Here is a 25,048-nt window from a genome sequence, read left to right on the forward strand (position 1 = left end):
AAAAAAATAATTCTGTTTATTCTAGTATAAATAAAATGAATAACTCACAAAATAGTATTAAAAGAAAATACAGTACTTCAAATTTTAGAAATTATACTTCATCTAATGAAAATAATAACAATTTTCATCAAAACAATTTAGTTACTAATAATAATAATAATAATAATAATAATAATAATAATAATAATAACAATTTTTTGAGAGCAGCTTCAAAAGAATGCAATTCTTTTAAAATATATAGCAATCATATGTATTTTTATAAAATATTTTTTTATCTTTTAAGTTTTTTAAATTTCTATTTAGAAGATATGATAAAAGATGGTTCCTTATTATATTCTGATATGATGAAAATGCATTCAGAAAATAATGCACGCAGAAACAGAAAAGATCAAATGTTAAATTCATCTAATGTTATAAATGGAACAACAAATAATAGCAATATGTCATCATTTATAGATGGAAAAGAGGAATTGTTTTTCCTAGGGAAAAATAAAGTATCATACTGTAATATTTTATTGAAAAGTTTAAATATAATTAATAATTTAATGAATTTAGACGCTCTAAGAGAAAAAATTATGAATTCAAGTAATGATCTTAATGAATTGAAAATATTTTTATCCAAATTTTATAAATATTTAAATGAATACGATGACATTGAAGTTTATAAAAATTTTTATATTAGCTTATATAAAACTTATATATTCATTTTCCCAGAGGAATTAGAAAAAGAAAACTATTTTTCCCCTATGCTACTTTTTGAAAATATTGTAAATAACGGTAATTTAATACGAATGAGAACTATTGTAGATACTCTAATATTTTGTTTTAATGATAAGAAATTTGTTTATTTTTTTGAAGAAAATATAAATATAACCAAAGTACTTTTTATTTTTGTTACATATTCATCCAGATTATTATCAAATAAACAATATGAACTTATAACAAATATATCATTCCTTTTTTATATCATTTTAATTAAATTCCCAAATGTTTCAATAACCATATTTCACATTTTAAATGAAAATAACGATTATATTATGAAATATAATGAAGATAAAAAATTTAATTCCATTTTTAGTAACATAAATGAACATATAAATATGCTCTTTTTATCAACTATACATAAAAATAAAAATTTGGCAACAATCATATCTCTTATCTTCTCCAAATTAATAAATCTCTATTGTCAATTTTCTGCTAAAAAAAACATAGACAATAATAATAATATAAATAATAATTATCCTTATGGTACCCATCTAAATACAAATAATTATGGTTTAAGAAATTTAAACAGCTCATATTTGAATGCAAATGGACAAAATGTTTCCAATGTACCTGGAACTACTTTAATAAAAAATGCAAATGTAAATAACTTGAATTATTCATATGCGTCTAACAACGAAAATGAAGGAAACAAGTTATATAAAGAAATATTTTGTAAAATATTTGATAACATAAAAAACAATGAACGAAATTCTGTAATAAAAGCTATATTAATTAATTTACACATAATTCCCGATGTATATTCATCGAATAATTTATTTCAAATAGAAGAAAATTCGGAAAAAACCAGATATATAATTGTTATTATCAACTTTTTATTTACATTAATGAAAACAAAATTTTACGACGCTATACATGAAAATACTTTTGAATATATAGATTATTTTATTGACGAGCTAAAGAAAAGTGTTCATATGAAAAATATAAAGTTAGTATGTGGATACATATCTCTTTTATTAAATTATTCATTAAATAAAAAAACAAATAATCTAAATGAAACAGCAGATCTAAAATCCAGTATATTTATAAAAAATATCCATTATAATAACCAACCGAATATTATAAAGATACATAAAGCTTTGTATGAATCAGGAGCGTTAACATTTTTAATATCTTCTTTATACGAATCAAAAGATTCATTAATAATTTATAATTGTGTTTATTCAATATCATTCTTATTGTATAAAAAATCCATTTTAGATTATGATAAAAATATAGAATTATCTAACATGAAAATAGCCATTTTAAATATAGTTAGACATTATTATAATTTAGATATGTACTTAGAAAATTATACGGAAAATTTTATTGATTACAAAGGATTTTTAAAAGGAAATTCAAAAAAAAATTTATCATTACATGAAGACGATAATTATAACACGTTATTAAATAAATTAAATAAAAGGAATTCATATGAATGTGATGATTTAAATAAAAAATACTTATATGAAGAAGAAAACAAATTTTTATTAGGTGAAAAAAATGATAACTATTTACTAAATCACATGAACACGAATTACGGTTCAAATATTAAGAAAATTGGTAGTAACGAAAATATAGGAAATAAAAATGTGTTCCCTTCATTAAAATATCAATATACAAGTGCAAATTATGAAAATTCTTTTTATCTTAATTTTGATAAAATTTTCTTTGAAACAGTTAAAAATAGAAAAAGTTCTTTTAATTTTTATTTTGATACCATTTACAATACACAATATTTATTTAATTTTCTATTACATAATTTCCTGTTCTATTCAAAAGACGCAGATGAATATTCCAAAAAGTACTTATTAAATATTTTATTGCATAATAATATAACAAGATCATCTGATATTAACTTTTATTCGAATAAAATAAAAAACTTGAATTCTCAATTTAATGAATCTCAATCCAGGCTAGAAATTTATAAACAAGATCTTGAGAGATATAAAGATGTTATTAATGTTTTAAACAAAGAAATTGAAGAAAAACAGAATGCTCATAATGTTTTAATTCAAAAAATTAGAAAAGAGAATGAAATGGAAATTGATAGAAAACTTCAAGAAAATAATAATTTGGAGAATATTATTTCTCAAAAAAATGATATAATAGATGAGTACGTTTCGAAAAAGAAAAAATAAGACAATATAAAAATAATAATATAAATGAATATTATATATTAATATATATATATATATATATGTTTACTTTATCTTTTTTTTTTCTGTAGATTACAAAGAAAATATGAAGAAGTATATTTGCAAAAAAAAGAAACAGAAGAAGAAAATGTAAACATAAAAAATAAAACCGTTTCAATGGAATCATTATTAAAATCTCTTCAATCAAAATATACACACATGCAATCTCAGAATAAAACTTTAAATAACAAATTAATTGACCAGAAAAATAGAATCAATGAGGGAATAAGTATTATTAATTCTCTTACCGTAATAAAAAAATATATATAATAATAAATGTAATAGTTATTTTTTTTTTAAAATTATATTAATTTTTTTTTTGTTTATTTTTGCTTTTAGAGTGAGAATGAAAAATTAAAAACCATAGAAGAAAATCAAAATAATGAATTAGAAGGAACTTTCAAGTTAGTAATTTAAAAAAAAAAAAAATTTTTTAATGCAATTAAAAAATTGTGGATTAAATTAATGACTATATTATATATATATATATATATATATATATATATGTATATTCTTATATTTTTTGAATTCATTTTATTTTCTTTTTTTATAGAAAATTAATTGTTGTTGTTAAAGAATTAAGTGATAAAAACAAAGAATTGGACGAAAAAGAAAAAAAAATCAAAACATATAATGGTGATATCCAAGAATTAAAAACGATAATCAACAAAAGCAATAATGATTTAAAGGTAACTTTTTGCTAAAATAATATCTAATATTTTTATGGAATGTTTATTGAAAAAATAATTTGAAGACTTACAAAATTTTGAATATCTATATTATATATATATATATATATATATTGTAAAAATGCATTAAATGAACTTTGATGTGTACAATTTTATTTATAGGAACAAGCATTAATAATTGAAAATTTTACTGGATTAAACAAAAACCTAAATGAAGAACTTAATAATGCTAATAAAAATTTAGAATTATCAAAAAGATACATTATGAATTATGAAAAGTAAATATATATATATGTGAAAATTTATTAAATTTCTAAAACATATAATTTTTGATTCTTATGTTTTACCTTTTAAAAATATTATTATTACACTAATATTAAATTATACATGTGTATTTTTTTTTTTTTTTTTTTATTTTGTACCATAGAAATGAAGAGGAAATGAAAAATCGCATAATGAAGTTAGAAAAGGAACTATATGAAAAAAGTGAAGAATGTGAAATAAAAACCCAAAAGTTAATTATGAAAGAAAAGGTTAGTTTTTTTTATATAATTATATATATATATTAATGAATTCATATTGCATATAATGAAATATATTTTATGTTTACATTAAAAAGCAATAATATATATATATTAAAATACATCATTTTAAATATATTTTTTTTTATTATATCTTAGGAGTTATCTGATAAAGACATACAACTTAAAAAAATAGCATCAGTTATTATAAATTAGATTTTATCACAAATATATATATATATATATATTTCTACAAAATGTTTATATAAATTACTTTTTTTTTTTTTTTGTTATTTTTTTTTTTTTTTTTTTCATTATATATATGCATTGATGCATTTATTTGTCAAAATGTTTTATAAAATGTTTTTATAAAAAAAAAAAAAAAAACTGTTATTTCATTCTAGTGTTTATAATTTGTAAAAAGTTATATTAACATGTTTATATTCATGTTCTCAAATAAAAACAATAATACTTATTTTTAAATAAAGAATCTATAAATATGAAATAAAAAAATCACAACCTTAACTTTTTTTAAAACATGTTTAGAAATTTTTCATTGTCCTATAATTTTTAAAATATAACTATAGTTGTTTTTTACAAATGACACTGTATTTATTTGGATTCATAATAATTTTTTTTTAATTCTTCCATAAACAAAATTTATCATTCTTTGATATATTAATTCAAAATAATATTATATAATAGATTATATAATAAGAAAAAGTTTACATATGAGTATTCATTTTCAATTTTTATTTTCCTTAATTTTTTTTTAATAATAAAACAGTGTCTTCATAAGTAACTATAATAAAGGGTGATATAATATATACATGCACATATATATTATTATAAAAAAAACTTGTATAATTTATATAAATATTTTTATATAGATAATTGTCATGTGATGCTTTAAAATATAAACAAATATCTCGTTCTTTTTAATCTAATTATTTTTTTTATACTTAATAAATAAAGAATATATGATTATTTTTTAACAAAAGAAACGTAATCAAATTGTTATTATAAAACAAGTTACGATAAATTCATGTTCTCATTAAAAATATATTTTTTTGTATCTTTTATGAAAGAATAAAATATAGTTCATAATAATTTGTCATGATATTACAATTTTCCATAATTTAATGGAAATGACATATTTCACATGGAAATTTAATAATTGCCTTTCAATAAGATTTCAAATGTATTTACATATTTATTTTATTCGTATTTCATTTATCTGTATAATAATATTGTGTTAAAATAAACATATATGTAACTTTGCATATATATATATATATATATTAATGGATATTTATTATATATAATCTATTTACAATTGTAATTTTCAAATATGTCTTCATTTTATATGCTTAGACCATATTAGGGGATGTATATAAATAAAATCCCTTAATTTTTATATATTTTCCTTAATTCACATCATAATAATTAAATTGTAGTTACCGTCATTTTCCTATATTTATTGTTTTTTACATTATTATTCCTATTTACCAAAATATACATTTTTTAAATATGAATAAAAATTTGAACTTGAAATTCATTAAAAACATTTAGAAAAATATTGAAAATTGTAATAATTATGTATTAACTATTAAATAACTTCTAAATCAAAACATAACCAATGACTTATATTTTTCAGTATGAAGAAAATAATTAATTGAAGAATATATATATTATGTATATATTTCTTTTATATAATGTTATTTAATAAATCTATATACAATAATAGAATAGAAAATTTTGAAGGATAAAAATAAAGGAGAATTATATTCTTTTGTTAATTTTTCTAATATATTGATATAATTAATTTATTACAAACTGTAATTATAAATTTTTTATTCTGAAACTCTACATACACAACTTGAAATATTATTTAGTTGGTTCTATACATCTTAATTTATTTTTTTTAACCTAGTGATGTTAATATAAATACATAAATTAAATAATAATTTTAACTACTATAATACAGATATTATGTAACAATTACTAATTATTAATTTATAATCGGCCGAATATAATCTGCGAAAGAAAAAAAAAATGATAAAATTACTTTTTATGTTTTTCATAAAGTTTCCTATTTAATTTATTATCAAAATGAAATATTATACATACCTTATGAAACTCATGATTTTTTATATTTCTATTCATTATCTTTTTTGTATTAAAACGTATTATCTAATTCGGTTTGTTTTTATAATGATGTTTATATATGAATACATTATTGTATATAATGGAATTAAAGTGTATATTTTTAAGCAATAAACCATTGATGATATCATTATATGTTTTTGTTCTAATTTTATTGTATTTCTTCCTAGTTTTTGAATACTTTTTATGGATAATTCAAGATATATGTTTAAAAATTTTTATAATTTTAAGTCTTATATAAATATATTAGTTTCTATAGATATCTAAATTCTTTTTCAAAATATAAGAATAGCACTATAAAATATATTTGAAATAGTGAATAATAAATAAAAGATAATTATATTTAAATAAATACTTTTATTTTAAACGTTAAAGCAAATTCATTATTTTAAAACAATGTATAAATATATATGATTCATATATAGTTAATATATACAAAAAAATAGTATAATCAATAAAAAAAAATTTACAATTAAAAAAATATATCATAATTTTCAAAAGACACATTTGTTTTTAATTAAATATTATTAAATTAAAAATTTTGTATTTCAAAATAATACACATTTGGAAAAAAAGACATGTTACTAATTTATTTAATAATAAAACATTTATAATGATTAATTTTTAAATATATATATAATTATTATATATATATATAATATTTTAATAAAATAATAAAAATTATATTTAATTATTAATTTCAATATAGTAATATATATTATTTATTTATATTCTTATATATTAATATGTATATTAATATTATTAATTTTAATTTTAATATAATAATTAATATTTAATAATTAATTAAAATTAATAATTATAAATTATTATTTAATATTATATAATATAATATTAATTAATATAAAATATTATTATTTAATTATTAATTAATTTAATTTAATAAATTATAAATTAAATAATAATTAATATTTAATAATTAATTAAATTTAATAAATATAAATTATTATTTAATATTAAATAATATAATATTAATAAATATAAAATATTATTATTTAATTATTAATTAATTTATTTTAATAAATATAAATTAAATAATAATTAATTTTTAATAAATATATTATAAATATTAATTATTATATAATTTAAAAATATAATTCATCGTTAATTAATTAAATTTATATATTTATTATTTAATTTATATTTTTAATATATTATAAATAATTATTAATTATTATATTTTAAATTAAATTATTTATTTAAATAATTATAAATTAATAAATTATAATATATTTTTTAATTACTTATAATATTTAATAATATAGGAATATTATTGATTTTTTTATATATAATATTATCTTTATTAATTTAATAAATAACTTAATTTGTAATAATTTAATTTTTTAATATTATTTTATTATTATTAAGTAAAATAATAAATATATTTAATTAAATTATATTTATTTAATTATAATTAAAAAATACACTATTTATTATTATATTATTAATTAATTAATTAATTAATTAATATATTTCAGTTAAATTAATTAAATATATTTAATATAAATATAAAGTATTATATAATTATTTATTTTAATAGTAATATATTTAATAAAATAATTAATATTTAATTAAATTAAATTAAATATATTTATTTAATACTAAATAATTAATATATAATAATATATTATTTATTTAATATTAATTTCATTTAAATAAATAATTATATATTTTTATTATACTATAAAAGTTTAATTTATTTTATTAATTTAAATATTATAATAAATTAAAGACATACATAATATAATAATAAATTAATAATTAATTAATTATATATAATTATTATTTAATTATTATTTTATTTTAAATATATTAATTTAATAATTAATTTAATATTATTTTAAATAAATTTAATATCTATATAATTTTTATTAAATTAATTTTATTATTATTTTTTTATAAATGAATATATTAATTATTATAATATATATATTATTATTATTTATTTATAATAATAATTATTAATTAATTTATATATTATTTATTTTAATTAAATTAGTTAATTATTTATTTTTAATATATTAATTGTTATTGTGTATGTAATGAAATTTATTTATAATTAAATTAATTAATTATTTTAATATGTTAATTTATTAAATATAAAATTAATATTTATTTTATAATTAAATTAATGAATTATTTATTTTTATATATTAATTATTATATGTCCAATTAATATTATTTATTTATAATTAAATTAATTCATTTATTATATATATAAATTATTATTATTGTAATTTATATTAATTTTATTTATTTAATATTATTTTTATTTATTTTATTTTATTATTTTAATTAATTAATTTTATTTATTTAATATTATTTTTATTTATTATATTTTATTATTTTAATTAATTAATTTTATTTATTTAATATTATTTTTATTTATTATATTTTATTATTTTAATTAATTAATTTTATTTATTTAATAATATTTTTATTATTAATATTATTATTATTTAATATATAATTGATTTTATTTATTATATTATTATTATTATTTTATATAATTAATTTTATTTATTAATTATTATTATTTTATATAATTAAATTTATTTATTATATTATTATTATTTTATATAATTAAATTAATATATTTAATATTATATTTAATTATTATATTATTTTATATAATTAAATTTATATATTTAATATTATATTTATTTATTATATTATTTTATTATTTTATTATATAATTATATAATTAATTTAATTTATTATATTATTATTTTATATTATTAAATATTAAATTTATATATTTAATATTATATTTATTTATTATATTATTTTATATAATTAAATTTATATATTTAATATTATATTTATTTATTGTATTATTATTATTTTATAAATTAATTTTATTTATTATATTATTATTTTATATAATTAAATTTATATATTTTATATTATATTTATTATATTTTATTAATTTATATATTTAATTTTATTTATTTAGTATTTACTATTATTATTAAATTAAATATTTGTATTTAATATATTTTATTAATTTATAAATATATATAATACTTTAAATAACTAATATTGTAATTAATATTATACTTCAAATTAAATTAATAAATATAATTATTATTTAATATAATGAGTTTATTTCTTTTTGTTAAAATATAATATTATTTTTTGTTTTTGAATAAAATATTCACAAAATAAATTTTATACGTGTTAAATTTTATATATAATAAAAAATGAAAACTTTAATTTATTCATGTACATTTCATTAGACATAATATGAAAACATATTTATCAGTTTTGTAGTATTTAATTATTATTATTTACATATATTTCAGTTGTATTTTTTGTGAATTGAAACTCATTGTATAATTAATTAAAAAATATTAAAATTCTTTATTATATAATATATATATATATATATTATGTATATTGTTTTATTCAACCTTTTTATGGTTGATAAATATTAAAAACGATAAATATATGTATTATACCATTGTTATATGTTTATATTCAAAATGATTAAACGTTTGGTAATATTTTATAAGTCAATATTTCATTTTACATTTATACAAATATTTGTTCACTTTATTATTGTGTTTACCATTTTCTTATCACAATATATTAAAATAATTATTAAAATTGAAAATAATATCAAAAATTATCAGAAAGAACACATAATTTTTTTGTTTAATGTATAATTAATTATATATGTGTAGTTAATAATGAAGCGAATATTTTTATAGTTTTATTATTAAAATCATACATGTTTATATTATACGATTTAATTCATATTAAGGTTCATTATGTATGCTTCCATAATTATATGTTATGAGTGTAAAAAACTAGATAATAATTTTGTCTATATCTACTTTAAATAGTAAATATTTTCTTTAAAATTGATTAAGAACAACTATCAGAAAAAGTTTTATTTTATGAAAATGAAAGCATGTACATTTAATAAAAAGTGAATTAAAATTAATGGTAATTATTATATTATTCATGTCTTTTTTAGATCTAATTCAATCTTACAAAAAACTTCAATGAAGCAAACATATATATGTTTTAATATACAATTTTTATAAATGTAAGAAGAATATAGAAATAAATTATTCTGGAAAAAATGATATTTATAAAAAAGAACTTTATATTTACCTTATATATAATAAATAAATATAATTTATATTAAAAAAATATAATTATTTTATCTAATGTTATAAATCTATCTAAACAAAGAGCCTTTTATTAAAAATCATATTTTTTAGAAACTATGAAAAGAATTATTTTCATATATCTGCATGTTATAGAAGAAATATAAAAGTATTACTAAAATGATCCCTCTAATTTATTTAAACAAAAAAAAGAATAACTATTTGAATAGTGATTCACAATATAATTTGAAAAAATACTACACACCATATTGTTAATTTTATTATAAACGTTTATTCTGTTAAAATATATATATATCAATTTTTGATATATACATGTAAATTTATTTGAAGCTTTTAAAATGATCATAACAAAAGAGAAAAAAAATAACATTTTGTTAAAAATATATGGTTTTACTAAAACAGAAAAAGTGTATTATGATGTATATAATGACATTATTATATTTGTTTAAATATAATAAGGTACAACAAAGAAATATAGTTATTGTTAATTTTCATTGAAATATTTACGTTCATATTTAAAAGATCTAATACTTAATTTTATAAGATTTTATAAAAATGATCTAGGAATGTTAAAATATTCGTCTATAAAATGTATATATAAAATAAAATAATTTTTTACACAAAATTATGTATTTGAGAAAATGTGCTAGAGAGAAGAGAAAAAAAATAAAAAAAAAATTAATATGTGTTGTATTCCATAATTTTAAATTAATTTCTTTTTTTTACGAATACATATTTATAATTGTGATAGATAAACTGGAATATTGATCTATACGCAATTCTTTTTTAACGCTTTTATTTATAATAATTGATTTTAAAATTGTTTAGTATTTATAAGGCATAATTTTTCTTTTATACAAATAGAAATATCTTTTTAATAATTGATATAATTTTAAAAGGTATTATCTTAATTAAAATAATTCATATTTTTCTTATAATTTCAATGATAACAAAAAAACATATATTATGATAAAGGGTATTTCGTAGAAACAGTTTCACAATTTGAAACCAAAAAGGAAAATAATTCTATAGATGTCTATAAAAAATATGCACATCATAAAAATTTCTATTACTGACAAGATAAATAATGGTTTTACATAGAAAATGAATATAAATATATATAAAAAAAATTAAACTCATTCAACGGAATTATTAATATATTATAATAATTAATATAGTTCAATAAACTGTTTTCTATCTTTCAATGTATAAAAGGAATATAAATATGAAAAAGTACAAGCCATCAAGAAATCAGTTCGGTTTAGATTTTTAAGAATATATAATTTTTTTTTTGTAGGGATATGAAATGAGTATATACAAAATATAATAAATTATTATCAAAACATATAAGTATTTCTTAAAATGTAGATATAAATAGTGATAAAAAAGACTTATACATATTTATATATAAAAAAATATAAGAAAAATCAGTATGTATATATTTTTTTTTTTAACCAAAAAAATTTGGAGTATATAATAATATGCTTAAATGTGGGCTATTCTTATAATATAATACATTATGTATATTAATACATTGTTAATATTCTTTTTAATGGTTAACATATATTTAATAAAATAAAAATAATTGTTTCTAAAAATGTAAAGTTAAAAAAAAAATAAACAAAATATTAAACAAATGCACTTTTTATTTTTAGACAAATAAAACTAAAAAAAATAAATAAAAAAAAAAAATATATTTTATGTAAAATTTTAAAAAAAAAAATTATATTAATAATATATAATTTTTATAATAAGAAACATAATTTATTATTAATACCAAAAATGGAGAAATATTATTTAAACAGTATTTTCTTTGATGTGTTAAAAATTCTTAAATGTATCATTTTGTTAAATGAATAAACATTAATAATTCAGTGATCTGTTTCTAAACAAATATGATAAACCCTTATATAGATTGTAGGAATATTGATATTTGTTATCTAATATATCTTCTTTATAAAATTTAAAAATGTCTACAATGGAATTCATTTCTGCAAAAAAAAAAAAAAAAAAATAATAAAATATTTATATATATATATATATATATATATATATGTAATATACATATAACCTATTCATATTTATATTTAAAATGAATTTCATTCATACCATAAAGCAAGTGGTGTAAGGGATCATATAACTCATTTATTTTAATAAAGTTCAAAAAATCAAATAAAACATATGATAAGGAAACTATAATTGATGACAATTTCCTAATAACTGATACTATAACATTCTTACATATAATACTTATTGCTATTGACCACAGTGAAACTCCTTTTAAATAAATACAAGTTAATATGATGGTATCCTTTAATTTATTTATCCGACTCGTTTCTAAAACGTTTTTGATTTCTAACTTTTCTTCAAATGAATATACAGTTTGATCATGATTTAAAATATTTATATATTTTTTTAATTGACTAATTAAATCATCTATACATAATATACATGAATCAATATAAGCATTCCAAAATTTGTTATCTTCAAATAATATTGTATGTATGGGGTTACATAAATGACTTAGTATATTTATTTCATCTTTATATTTTAAGCTTGCATTCATAAGTATAAGTTTTTTAAATAATAATAACTTTAATTTAGTTTTTTTATCCATATTGGTAATTTCAATATTATTTCCTTTTATCCTATAACTTATATCCTTCAAATAATTATAAATACAACTAACAACGAAAAATTCATCATGATATGAACATTGGTTGTGCATTGGAAAATTATTTAATGAAGTAAGCACTTTCGAGTCATATTTATTGAAAATAAAATTAAAAATTATAAAATGATATTCTAAAACTGCTGTTATCCATATTGCAGAAAAAATTGAAAAACAATAAGAAAAATTGGTAATAACATAAATATTTGATAAATTGTATATTTTAGGTAGACTTAATATTACATCAAATGGATGTGTCAAAATACTTACAATTATATTAAAACTGACACTATTAATTATTGTCATCAAAATATCCACAATAAAACTCAATACATAGGAGAAAATAAGTGGTATTATATTTAAAATTATTCCCTAAAGAAAAAAAATTAAATTAAAATAAAAAAAAAAATATATATATATATATATATATATATATGATATACACGATAATCAAAACACATATATATATTATTTCTTTTATATAACATTTGAATATTCGTATATTTTAAAAGTAAAACTTGTAAAGAAAAAAATTATATATATATATATATATTATATCTTACCTTTTGAATTAGTTCAATTATATTTTTCGTTTCGGTATTCATACAATGTTGAAAATCATGGATACTTGATTTTCTCATATTAAACCTTTTTTGTAATATATATCTAAATGAAAGTGTAAAAAAAAAAAAATATATATATATATATATATATATGTCCAATAAATTAATGAAATAATTTTCTTACTTTGGGTGTATAAATACAATGTTTATATATATAACATATAAAAACTTTTTTCTTTTTTTTAATTAAATACAAATAATTAAAATATTAAATGTACTTACGATATAGATGCTACATAAAAAATGTCATATATATTATTTCCATAATCCTTAGAAAAAACAGTTTTAGTATAAAATATACTATAAAAGGTTAAGATTACACAAAATATATTTAATATATTCCATTCATTATATTTATAATCTGTAAAAAAGGACAAAGTACGCATAAATTAATAATAGATGAAAATATAAAATGAAAAATAATTAAATATATATATCTATGTTATACATATATAGAAATATATTACTATTTAGACTGTGCTCCTTAAAAAATATTAATAATGATAAGGTCAGGCATGACGGTATAGAGCTAACAAATGTTCCTCTTAATAGATGTGCTACAATATTTAATTGGTCTATAAAAAAAAAAAGAAAAAAGAAATATTATATATAGTGTTAAAATGATATAAAATGAACATTTTATTCTAATTAATACTACAATATATGAATACATATTAAACTATTAACATTAAAAATGATATACAATATACAAAATCATATATATTTATTATTATATTCAAATTCTTTTTGCTTTTTATGTTTTACGATTACTGTCTCTATTTATAATGTAATTGTAACATAGTGATATAATTAGATTTAATATACTTATTAAAAGTAAATGCTTAGTTATAACTTTGACAATTGATTTGACAATAAATTTTATTTTTAAATTTATTCTAGCATTGTAATCACTATTTAATCCCATTAAAATCATGATGTAGGAAAGAGAAAAAAAAAAAAAAAAAAGAATGATTTTTTTATTCAAAAAGTATGATGATACTCTTTAAAAAGATTATTAAAAAGGATCTTATAAATTATATTTTTACATTTCATATAGCATTAAGTATTTATATAAAGTAAAATTCAATATGATTACAATTTATAAGAATTTTTCATTTTTTTTTTTTTTTAAATAAAAAAAAAAGAAAAAAAAATTATTTATTTTTTTATCTCATAATATAATAACATATTATATAAAATATTAAATAATATGATTTTGTTTGTGTAAATTTAATATAATGAAATATATAATATTTGTAAAAATAAACATAAATTCAAAATAATTAAAAAAAAAATTATTTTTTAAAATTATGTTAACAATAGTTAATTTTTTTTATTTTTATTTTTTTTTTGTGTATACATTAAATTTTTATAAAAAAGGAGAAGAAAAAAAAAAAAATAAAGATGAGAAAAATTTACAAAATGGAAAAAATTATATTTTATAAGTGATATTATATAATACATATTTATACATATAATATAATACATATACATTATATATATATATATATATATATATTTAATTAGCAAAAAAAAAAAAAAAATAGCAAGATTAATTAAAAGGTATATATTTATATATTAATAAAATATATATATAACTTTTAGTTTGTTTTTATTTTATTTATTTATTTATTTTTTTTTTTTTTTTTTTGTTGTATTTTTCTTCAGGTTAAGAGTGTTTAAATTAATTTTTAATATGAAAAAATAATAAACCCTTAACTTTTTGAAAATTCTATGAATGGAAATGATATAATAAATTTTGCTTATATCCTTTTTTTAAAGATTTCAGAATGTTAAAATTCAGTTATGTATCAATGTGTATTTGAAAAACTCTAAGAATGTTTTCTTTTCAAACAAAATTTTTTTTCTCAAATATATATATATATATATATATATTTTTTTTTTTTTTTTTTTTTGTTTGTTATTTTTTAATAAGCATATTAAAATTAATATTATATTCAAATGATATATTATAATGAAATATATTTCATATATATCTAATCACATAAAAAAACATCTTAGACCGTTTCGATATAGTTTTTCATAATATATATATATATATATATATATTATATAAATATACAAAGTTTTTCATCTGGTAAAAAAAAAAAATATATATATCATTTTAATAAAGGCTTCTTTTTTTAATACATACCATGAAATGATATTATAAATATATATTAAAAAGAAAAAAAGTTACCTTATATTTACCTAAAGAATTTTTCAAAACATAAAATTTTAAGAAATTATTTTATAATATATCATTTGTTTGAGGTTTATATGATTATTCGAATAAAATACAATTTGTATTATTATATATTCATTTTTTTTTTTTTCTCTTAAAATATAAAAAAAAAAATGTGCATTTGAATATATTTGTGATAAAATATTAATTATTTTTGAAATAATATAAAGAAAAAATAAACAAAACAAATATAATATATATTTTTCAATGGAGAAAATATAATATATATAAATATATACATGACTATGTTTTTGAGCATTCAAAAATTCATAACAATAAATATATGAATTAAAATTATTTAATATAATTATTTCTTTTATATATTTTAGGAAAACATTCTTTTTAAGCCCTTTATATATATATTGTTTAAATTGTAAAAGGAGAAATATACACCAAAAACACGAAAAAAAAAAAAAAAAAATATATATATTATATATATTATATTACCACACATTTTAATATAATAGTATATTATAATATATTTTATTTTTTTCTAACATATACTAAAATAGTCACATATTTTGTTAAATTTATATATGCTTTATAAAAACTATATATATATATATATATATATATATATATATACATATTTTTGTTTTATATATGTAATCTTTTTTTAAAAAGGTTATTCTTGGTAATAAATACATTCGATGTGTTAACACATAAAGTTTATAAACATACATTTTACATAATATACATTTTTCATTTTTTGTTATATTTTTAAAAAAATTTTATTGACGATGGAAAATCATGAGGTAGAGGAAGTTAATGAGGATCAAATATTATGCTTATACATAGATACGAAAAAATATCAGAAAAGTTTAGGTGTATGTTTTTATAATTATTTAAAATATGAATTTTTAATGACAGAATTTATTGATAATGGACATTTTACAGCTTTAGAATCTTTATTCATACAGAAAAGACCACATAAGTGTTTTTTCAATAGTACTAATGATTTAGTTGATGATGAAAGACTTTTAAATTTGTTTAAAATTTGTAATGTTCAAGCTATTCCTTTGGAAAAGAAAAAGTATGATGCAACAAATTTAAAAGATGAATTAAAGCTAATTATATCTCATAATGATGATGTAAGAAATTATGATAAACATTTAGAATTAGAAAATGCATGTAAATGTTTAATGGTTTTAATTAATTATTTAAAACTAAAAGAAAATCAAGATATACATAATCAATGTAAAATTAATATACATAATATGGATTTATATATGAGATTAGATAAAGCAGCTATTAGTGCATTAAATATCCTTCCAAATAAAAAGAATATACATAGTTATAATAATAATACAAGTTTATTGAAATTTTTAGATAAATGTAATACTACGATAGGTTCCAAAAAATTAGTATCATGGTTAACACAACCATTAACTAATGTTGCAGAAATAAATAAAAGATTAAATATTGTTGAATTTTTCATAAAAGAAGATGATGCTCGTAATGTTATTTTTTGTAATTATTTAAAAAGGATACCAGAATTAGATAAACTTAATCATTATTTAAAAGAAATAAATCAAAATAATGAAATTCGAGTAAATTCTAAATATAATGAAGAAATGATTTTAAAGGATATTGTAAAAATGTATTATTCTATTTTAGATTTTAAACAAATTTACTTTACTTTAAAACCTATTCAAGGAAAAAACAAAGAAACTATAGACGAAATCATTATAAATCCTTTACGTGACATTTTGAATAAATTTTCTAAATTATTAGATATGATTGAAATAACTATAGACTTAGAAGAAGTTCAAGAAAATAAAGTTTATTTAATTTCGACAAGTTTTGATAATGAACTAGAAATTATTGCTAATGAAAAAAATGCCTTAATGAAGAAAATCAAAAAACATAAAGATGATGTAGAAAAAGATATTTTTGCAGATAAATATGATAGGACTTATAAAAGAGCAAATAGAGAAGATATTAGATTAGTAGATTGTAATACCAACGTATTTTTATTTAGAGTAACAAAAAAAGATTGTGGTTTAGTTCAACAAGATAAAAAAAAATATATGACAGTACGTATGAATAAAAATGAATTCTTATTTACAACGAATACATTAAAAAATTTATGTAAACAATATGATCATTGTTTAAATATTTATAATACATTACAATCAGAAATCATAAATAAAACAATATGTGCTGTTTCTACATATACACCAGTTATTGAAAAGTTTATTGATTTAGTATCTACATTAGATGTATTAATATCTTTTTCAGTCGTTTGTCATAATTCACCATTTCCATATGTTCGACCAGTAATAGTCGATCATGGAGAAAATGTAATTATGAGAAAATCACGTCATCCATTGTTAGAATTACAATATAATTTGAATAACTTCATACCTAATGATATCCATATGAATAAAAAGAACAGTAGGTTAATTATAGTTACCGGACCTAATATGGGAGGGAAAAGTACATACATTAGACAAACAGCTATTATATGTATATTAGCTCAAATAGGTATGTTTGTACCATGTGATTTTTGTGAAGTTCCTATATTTACACAAATTATGTGCAGAGTTGGAGCTTCCGATTTTCAATTAAAAGGAATTTCAACCTTTTTATCAGAAATGATAGAAGCAGCAGCAATTGTAAAAAATGCTGATCAAAATTCTTTTATTATTGTTGACGAACTAGGTAGAGGTACATCTACTTATGAAGGATTAGGTATAAGTTGGTCTATTGGAAAATATATTTTAGATAATATAAAATGTTTTTGTCTATTTGCAACTCATTTCCATGAAATGTCAAATATTGCTTATCAATGTGAAGGGGTTATTAACAGACATGTAGAAACTACAATTGATAAGGAGAAAAAGAAAATTTGCTTTTTATATGAAATTAAAGATGGAGCTTCAAATAAAAGTTATGGAGTTAATGTTGCTGAAATTGCCAAATTACCAAAAGAAGTTATTCAAAAAGCTTATGAAAAAGTAGAGGAACTCGAATCAGCTGAAAATAAATATTACTTAAAAGAAAAATTAAATATAGATACTTCAGCAAGTGCTGATGAAAATTATAAAATGAAAATTTCAAATTATATGAAAATAAAAGATGAAATTCATTATTTATTTTCATCTACTAATGAAAATGAATTTATGGAACGCTTCGTTTCCAAAAAAAATTATTTAAAAGAATTAGCTATATAAGTACATTTTTTTTAATAGGAAAAAAAATATTTATTATTATAAAGCAGGACATTTTTTAATCCATTTATAAAAAAAATTATAAATTATAAAAATAAAAAAAATTATAAAAATTATAAAAATTATAAAAATAAAAAAAATTATAAAAATTATAAAAATTCCATTATTTTATGTATATAAATATTTATATTTTTAAAGTTAATGTTCCATGTTGATGCTTACAGGATATTTTTAAATATCTTACACATACATTTCCATAAAAATCAACTGATTTAATATTTTTATTATTCCTTATATTTTTTTATTTATATGATCACCATTTATTAATTCTTCATCTAAAAAAAAAAAAAAAAAAAAAAAACTCTTTTTAAATTTAACTTTTTTTTACACTTTTTAAAAATGTTATTTTTTTTGCTTTAAAAAAAAAAAAAAAAAATATATAAAATCGTAATATATTTGTACTTATTTGAAAAATCCAACGTTGCGACGCAAGGTGCTTATTTTCTTATAAATATAAAAGATATATGATTATGTAGATTCCTTAATTTTGTTAACGACAATATATATAATAATATATTTATATAGTGTACATTTTTTATATATGTATTCTGATACATGAATATATATATATATATATTTGCATTCTATTTTATTATGATACACCATGGAGAATCTTTATTTTAATAATTATTTAAATGTGGTCTGCTAATTTTAAATGCACATAAAAGTATACATGAAGAATTACCAATTTTTTTTTTTTTTTTTTTAATAAATTTGTATGATTTCAATAAAAAATTACTTATTATTATTCATTAGTTTTTTATATCATTTAAAAGTATAAAAATATTTTATATAGGCGATATAAGAAGATAATTAATTTCATAATGAAAATTTTCTAGGACAAATGTATATATATATATATATATATATATATATATATATATTTATATTTATATATTTAATTAAATTTTTTTTTTATTACAGGTTCATATAATATATGCATATGATATTGAAATATATATCTTATTTTATTTTGATAAAAATATAATATATTACAATAAATATTTATTAAAATGTTTAATTTAATTTCCTTTCCCTATTTGAATAGAAAATACTGAAACATTCCATAACACAAAGAATTTAATAGCAAAATGTTTAAGAATTCAAAATTGTAATTTTAAAATATCACATAAAAAAAAAATATATACATATATATATAGATATAATATATTAATCTTATATGTTTGAAATTTTTTTTTTCTTTTTTATATATTTGGTTCATTAAACGTAGCACATTGCTTTTTAATATAGTAATATATATATATATATATATATATATTTTTGTGAATAGAATAAATGATCTTATTTTATTTTTTATATAAATAAAACTCTGAACGATGTCTGATGAAGGAAAATTAAAGAAACCTTTACTTAATATAAATGAGAAGAATGAAGAACTAAAGGAATATAAAAAAACAGAAGACTATCATAGTAAGTTAAGTATTCTATCAAACTATAATGAGAATCATGATGTGAAGAATTTAATGCAAAGGAATGAAAAAAACTTTAAAGACGAAAGTAGTTATATGAATTATATAAAACGTGGATTTAAAAGAAATAGTAGTGAAGAATATAGAATTCATAACAATATATCAGATGAAGAGCATATAAAAGATTTTAAAGAAACAAAAGGGTTAAGAGAATCTTTTTTATATAGTAATAAAAATATATTTTCTTATATGAAAGATAATAGAGAAGAATATATGAAAAGTGATGATTTTAAAATACGAATAAAATGTTTTAATAAATATTTAAAACATGAGGTTCATAAAATATACAATGGAGAAGATACCCCATATACTTTACAGTCTCATGAATTATTAAAAATGGTACATAAAATAAAAGGAGAAACAACACCAGAAAATTCTAGTGGTTTAGCTCAATATAGAGATATAAGACAATTATTATCCAATAATACAACTACTAGATTTGATATATCTCCTAAAAGAAATTGTGTACTTATCAATTTACCGTATAGAAAATGTATTATATTTAAAGACTTTTTGTTGTATATCCCCACTTTTACTAACAGTACAATACCTGAAATAGCTGAAAAGGAAGAGAAGATGTGTAAATATTTTATTGAAAATTCAAAAGTTATATCATTAATAAAAGATTCTTTACCTTTTGAAATTTTAATTTTGGAAGCTATCTTTGTTGATATAAGTGAAGAATTGAAAAATGAAATTGAACCAGTAATATGTGAAGCAGAAAAATTATTTGAAATTATAAGTAATAACTTAAGTATATACAAATGTATAAATAAATTAACTGATATGAGAAGGAAATTAAAAATAATTGATGAAAAAGTTCAAAGTGTATATAAATCTATTCATGGTGTTTTAAATAATGATGATGATGTAAGAAGATTAGAAGTTTCGTATTTCTGGGATAAACCAGAATTATGGGAAAAATCAGATCCTACTCCAAATAATGAAGATACAGAAATGTTGTTAGAATATTATTGTCATGAAATAGAAGAATTCTTAAAAATTATACATAGGACAGATCAATCCTTGGATGATGTATTACAAATGGTTGAATTAAATTTAGATGATGCAAGAAATAATGTTTTAAAATTAGAATTGGGTTTAAAAATATATGGAATTATAATAACTGTAGTTGGTACAATAGCTGCTATTTTTGGAATGAATTTAAAAAATGGTTTTGAAAGTGATCAGTATGTTTTTTGGTCACTAGCTTTTTCTTTAATGTTTATAACCATAATGTGTTTAATCTATGTCATGGTATCTTTTAAAAAAGTTAAAATTTGAAAAAAAAAAAAAAAAATGTATATAATTGGTGGTTGTATGTGTTCACAAAAAAAAAAAATAAAAAATAAAAATAAAAATAAAAAATGAAATAATAAACACAAACATATATATATATATATTTATTTATTTATTTATATGCATTTTCATGTGTCATTTTCAATTTGAAAATTTTTCACCTTTTGAAAAAAATATGCACTTTGTACATTTGTTTTAATTTAACTTTTTCACGTTTAAATTGTATTAGATAAACGTTCCATTTTTATATGTCCCTATTTTTTCAATTTATTTAATAACACTTTATCAAATTGTTTCATAATTCAATAGAAAAAAAAAATAATAATAATAAATAATAAAATAAAATAAATATGGATAATGGCATTCCCCGTATTCTCATTCTTAACTACTTTTATTGCACATGTTTCTCATTTCTCCACTTTGTAACCAGTACAGAAAATAAAAGGATCCTAAAATACTTATAATAAAACCAAAAAATAAAAGAGAATCTAGAATATTTTCTGATAATGCATTTAAACCAATGTTTATATTCCATATGTATGTAGGAGGTTTCGATGCATAGTCATCATTCATTATGATTATAACGTTTTGACATTAGGCATATATATAATATATATATAATATATATACATAAAAAGCAAAATAAGAAAAGATATATGAAATAATATCAAATAAAATGAAACTGGAAGATGTGTAATAAAAAAAAAAAAATGTGTCAAATAATGAAAAACCTGTTTATACACAAAATAAATGAATAAATAATTAAAATGGCAAAATATAAATATAAATAAATATATATATATATATAATATTTAAATATATTATTTAATATATATATTTATTATATCATTTCAATATGTAATAAATAGGAATATTAATAAGAGTGCATTTTGTATTCAATATGAAAATATCACAAGAATGGCATTATATAATTCCATATCATAATTTCCTTTTTTATGAAAAATTAAGGTAATATTATCAAGTGCTTAATTAACATAAATATATATATATATATATATATATATTTATATGTTTATTTTTTTTTTTAAAAATTAAAATTATGTGATATTATCATTTATTTGTTAGCTAATTACATTTTTGTGTAATAACTTATAAGTTTTATATTTAGTTTGGAAAAAATGAAATAAGAAACAAACAAAAAATAATTTTTTTTTTTTTTTTTAAATAAATGTATATATTAAAAAAATATATATTATGGTAAAATGTGTATATAAAACAATTACATAAAAAAAAATAAAATATAAATAAATAAATAAATATATATATATATATATATATATATATTGTCATGTGTTTAAAATGCTATTTAAACTCAACAATTTTATAGCATTTTCCTTTATGCTTAATTTCATAATATTCCCAACATGTATACATGCCTGAGCACATGTTTTTAACATGGATTGAAAAATATCAATGGGAACTTCAGCATCAAATTCTAATAGAACAATATTATTTGAGCTCATATCAATGGCCAGGGTTAATTCAGGTGATCCCGAATTCACTTCAAATTGATTTCCATCTACTATTATATTGTTTTGTAAATATAATACTGACGATGCAGATATAAAATATTTGATAGCAATTCCTGCATCTATTAAAGCTAATATACATGTATTGACAGCTGCTGCTTTTAATCCTCCATCTCTTTCTATAATATATAGAAATATATTTATTTCAGAATTTTTATATAAATCTAATAATATTATATGATTACATATATTTCTTATATATGAACTTATTTCTCTTGTTACATTATCTTTACTTTTTTTCCTTTTCTTCTCTAATATATTAAAAGGTGATAAAAATACGTTACACTTTACTAAACATTTTTCATCAGGTCTTCTATATTCATTTGGTCCTTGTATATATGCAAATAATTTTGTATTTCCTATTTCAAAAAAAGAAAATCCATCTACATCTATTAACTCATTTCCATTTCCTAAACTTATTTTTATTAATCTGCATTCATCATTTTTTCTTCCGTCAATTCGGTAACCTTCGTCATTTATATATTGTACAATTGACATAATTACAAAAAAAAAAAAAAAAAATATATATATATAGCTATATATTATTTTATTTTTAATGGTCTTTGCTTCTATATACTTATTTTGAATAAGAGTACGAAATGATAAAAAAATCTAGTTATAAAATAATTAAACATATATATATATATATATATATATATATATATTATGATTTTTTTTTTTTTTTTTTTTTTTTTTTTTCATTTTAACATATGCACTGCATCATTATATTATATGCATATTATATATATATATATATGTATTTATATATATATATTAAAGAATAAGTAATGAGCTCAATATATATTCTATAAAACAGAACAAAAGTTCCATTTGATTATACAAAAAAAATTTAAGTATGATGTATTATTATTATCAAATTATTACAAAAATGAAATAAAATAATCATATTAAAAGTATAAAATATTTTTTTAAAACTTTCTAATATTGGTTTTATATTTTATTCTTTAGTTTTTTTTTTTTCTTTTTTTTTTTATTAAAGAACGGAATTTATGCATTCCATCAGTTCATTAATATAGATAATAATATAAATATATAATATATTAATATTCCATTATTATAAATTGTTTTTATAGTTGAGAAAAAATTTATTATGTATAACAAATAAAAAAAAAAAATAAATAATAAAAAGAAGAAAAAAAAAAAAAATGTATTATTTTATAAATATATATATATATATATATATATACATTTTTTTTATACTATTACTTACATATATTAAAAATATGTTTATTTTATAAATAAGATATTAAAAATACATATATAAAATGTAGAAAATATAAAACGACAAATAAAATATGACATTGAATTAATTTACAAATTATAAATTGTTGTCATATTAATTGGATGAATTATTTTGTTCAAAAATTCTGATTTTTTTAAGATGTTTAGAAATAAAAAAAGAAAAATATTTAAAATCTGTATA

General features: G+C 16.2%; 6 protein-coding genes across 7 annotated transcripts in view; 3 read left to right on the forward strand and 3 right to left on the reverse strand.

The window, feature by feature from the left end:
• The window catches only part of PF3D7_1427300 (conserved Plasmodium protein, unknown function), a gene marked incomplete at both ends in the record, with an annotated part of 5,245 nt that extends 859 nt beyond the window's left edge, over positions 1–4,386 (forward strand). Inside the window, 7 exons of the mRNA XM_001348390.1 lie at positions 1–2,878; positions 2,993–3,209; positions 3,300–3,364; positions 3,514–3,649; positions 3,812–3,927; positions 4,077–4,182; positions 4,330–4,386. The exon at positions 1–2,878 is cut by the window's left edge and continues 859 nt beyond it. Coding sequence (XP_001348426.1) covers positions 1–2,878; positions 2,993–3,209; positions 3,300–3,364; positions 3,514–3,649; positions 3,812–3,927; positions 4,077–4,182; positions 4,330–4,386 — 3,575 coding nt within the window. The remainder of the gene's footprint in view (positions 2,879–2,992; positions 3,210–3,299; positions 3,365–3,513; positions 3,650–3,811; positions 3,928–4,076; positions 4,183–4,329) is intronic.
• Positions 4,387–12,356: 7,970 nt separating this feature from the next.
• PF3D7_1427400.1 (conserved Plasmodium membrane protein, unknown function) lies at positions 12,357–14,721 on the reverse strand (the record flags this gene model as incomplete). 2 transcript variants are annotated; one of them, XM_024473358.1, is made up of 6 exons in its annotated part: positions 12,357–12,484; positions 12,603–13,536; positions 13,728–13,830; positions 14,010–14,148; positions 14,255–14,362; positions 14,559–14,721. In XM_024473358.1, 6 exons carry the CDS (start codon positions 14,719–14,721, stop codon positions 12,357–12,359), a joined length of 1,575 nt encoding a protein of 524 aa, XP_024329203.1. The 2 variants fall into 2 exon arrangements, with proteins under 2 accessions (XP_024329203.1, XP_001348427.2); XM_001348391.2 differs by having other exon boundaries at positions 14,553–14,721.
• A 2,051-nt stretch (positions 14,722–16,772) lies between these two features.
• PF3D7_1427500 (DNA mismatch repair protein MSH2, putative) lies at positions 16,773–19,208 on the forward strand (the record flags this gene model as incomplete). The annotated part of the gene is made up of 1 exon (XM_001348392.1): positions 16,773–19,208. The coding sequence occupies one exon, from the start codon at positions 16,773–16,775 to the stop codon at positions 19,206–19,208; it is 2,436 nt and encodes an 811-aa protein (XP_001348428.1).
• Positions 19,209–20,602: 1,394 nt separating this feature from the next.
• Positions 20,603–22,039, forward strand: PF3D7_1427600 (CorA-like Mg2+ transporter protein, putative; the record flags this gene model as incomplete). The annotated part of the gene is made up of 1 exon (XM_001348393.1): positions 20,603–22,039. One exon carries the CDS (start codon positions 20,603–20,605, stop codon positions 22,037–22,039), a length of 1,437 nt encoding a protein of 478 aa, XP_001348429.1.
• A 396-nt stretch (positions 22,040–22,435) lies between these two features.
• On the reverse strand, positions 22,436–22,627 carry PF3D7_1427700 (conserved Plasmodium protein, unknown function; the record flags this gene model as incomplete). Its single annotated transcript, XM_002585413.1, has 1 exon — positions 22,436–22,627. One exon carries the CDS (start codon positions 22,625–22,627, stop codon positions 22,436–22,438), a length of 192 nt encoding a protein of 63 aa, XP_002585459.1.
• A 734-nt stretch (positions 22,628–23,361) lies between these two features.
• Positions 23,362–24,102, reverse strand: PF3D7_1427800 (exosome complex component RRP41; the record flags this gene model as incomplete). Its single annotated transcript, XM_001348394.1, has 1 exon — positions 23,362–24,102. One exon carries the CDS (start codon positions 24,100–24,102, stop codon positions 23,362–23,364), a length of 741 nt encoding a protein of 246 aa, XP_001348430.1.
• Between the last annotated feature and the right edge of the window lie 946 nt (positions 24,103–25,048).

This window comes from Plasmodium falciparum (assembly GCF_000002765.6).
Source record: "Plasmodium falciparum 3D7 genome assembly, chromosome: 14".
Classification (NCBI taxonomy): domain Eukaryota; phylum Apicomplexa; class Aconoidasida; order Haemosporida; family Plasmodiidae; genus Plasmodium; species Plasmodium falciparum.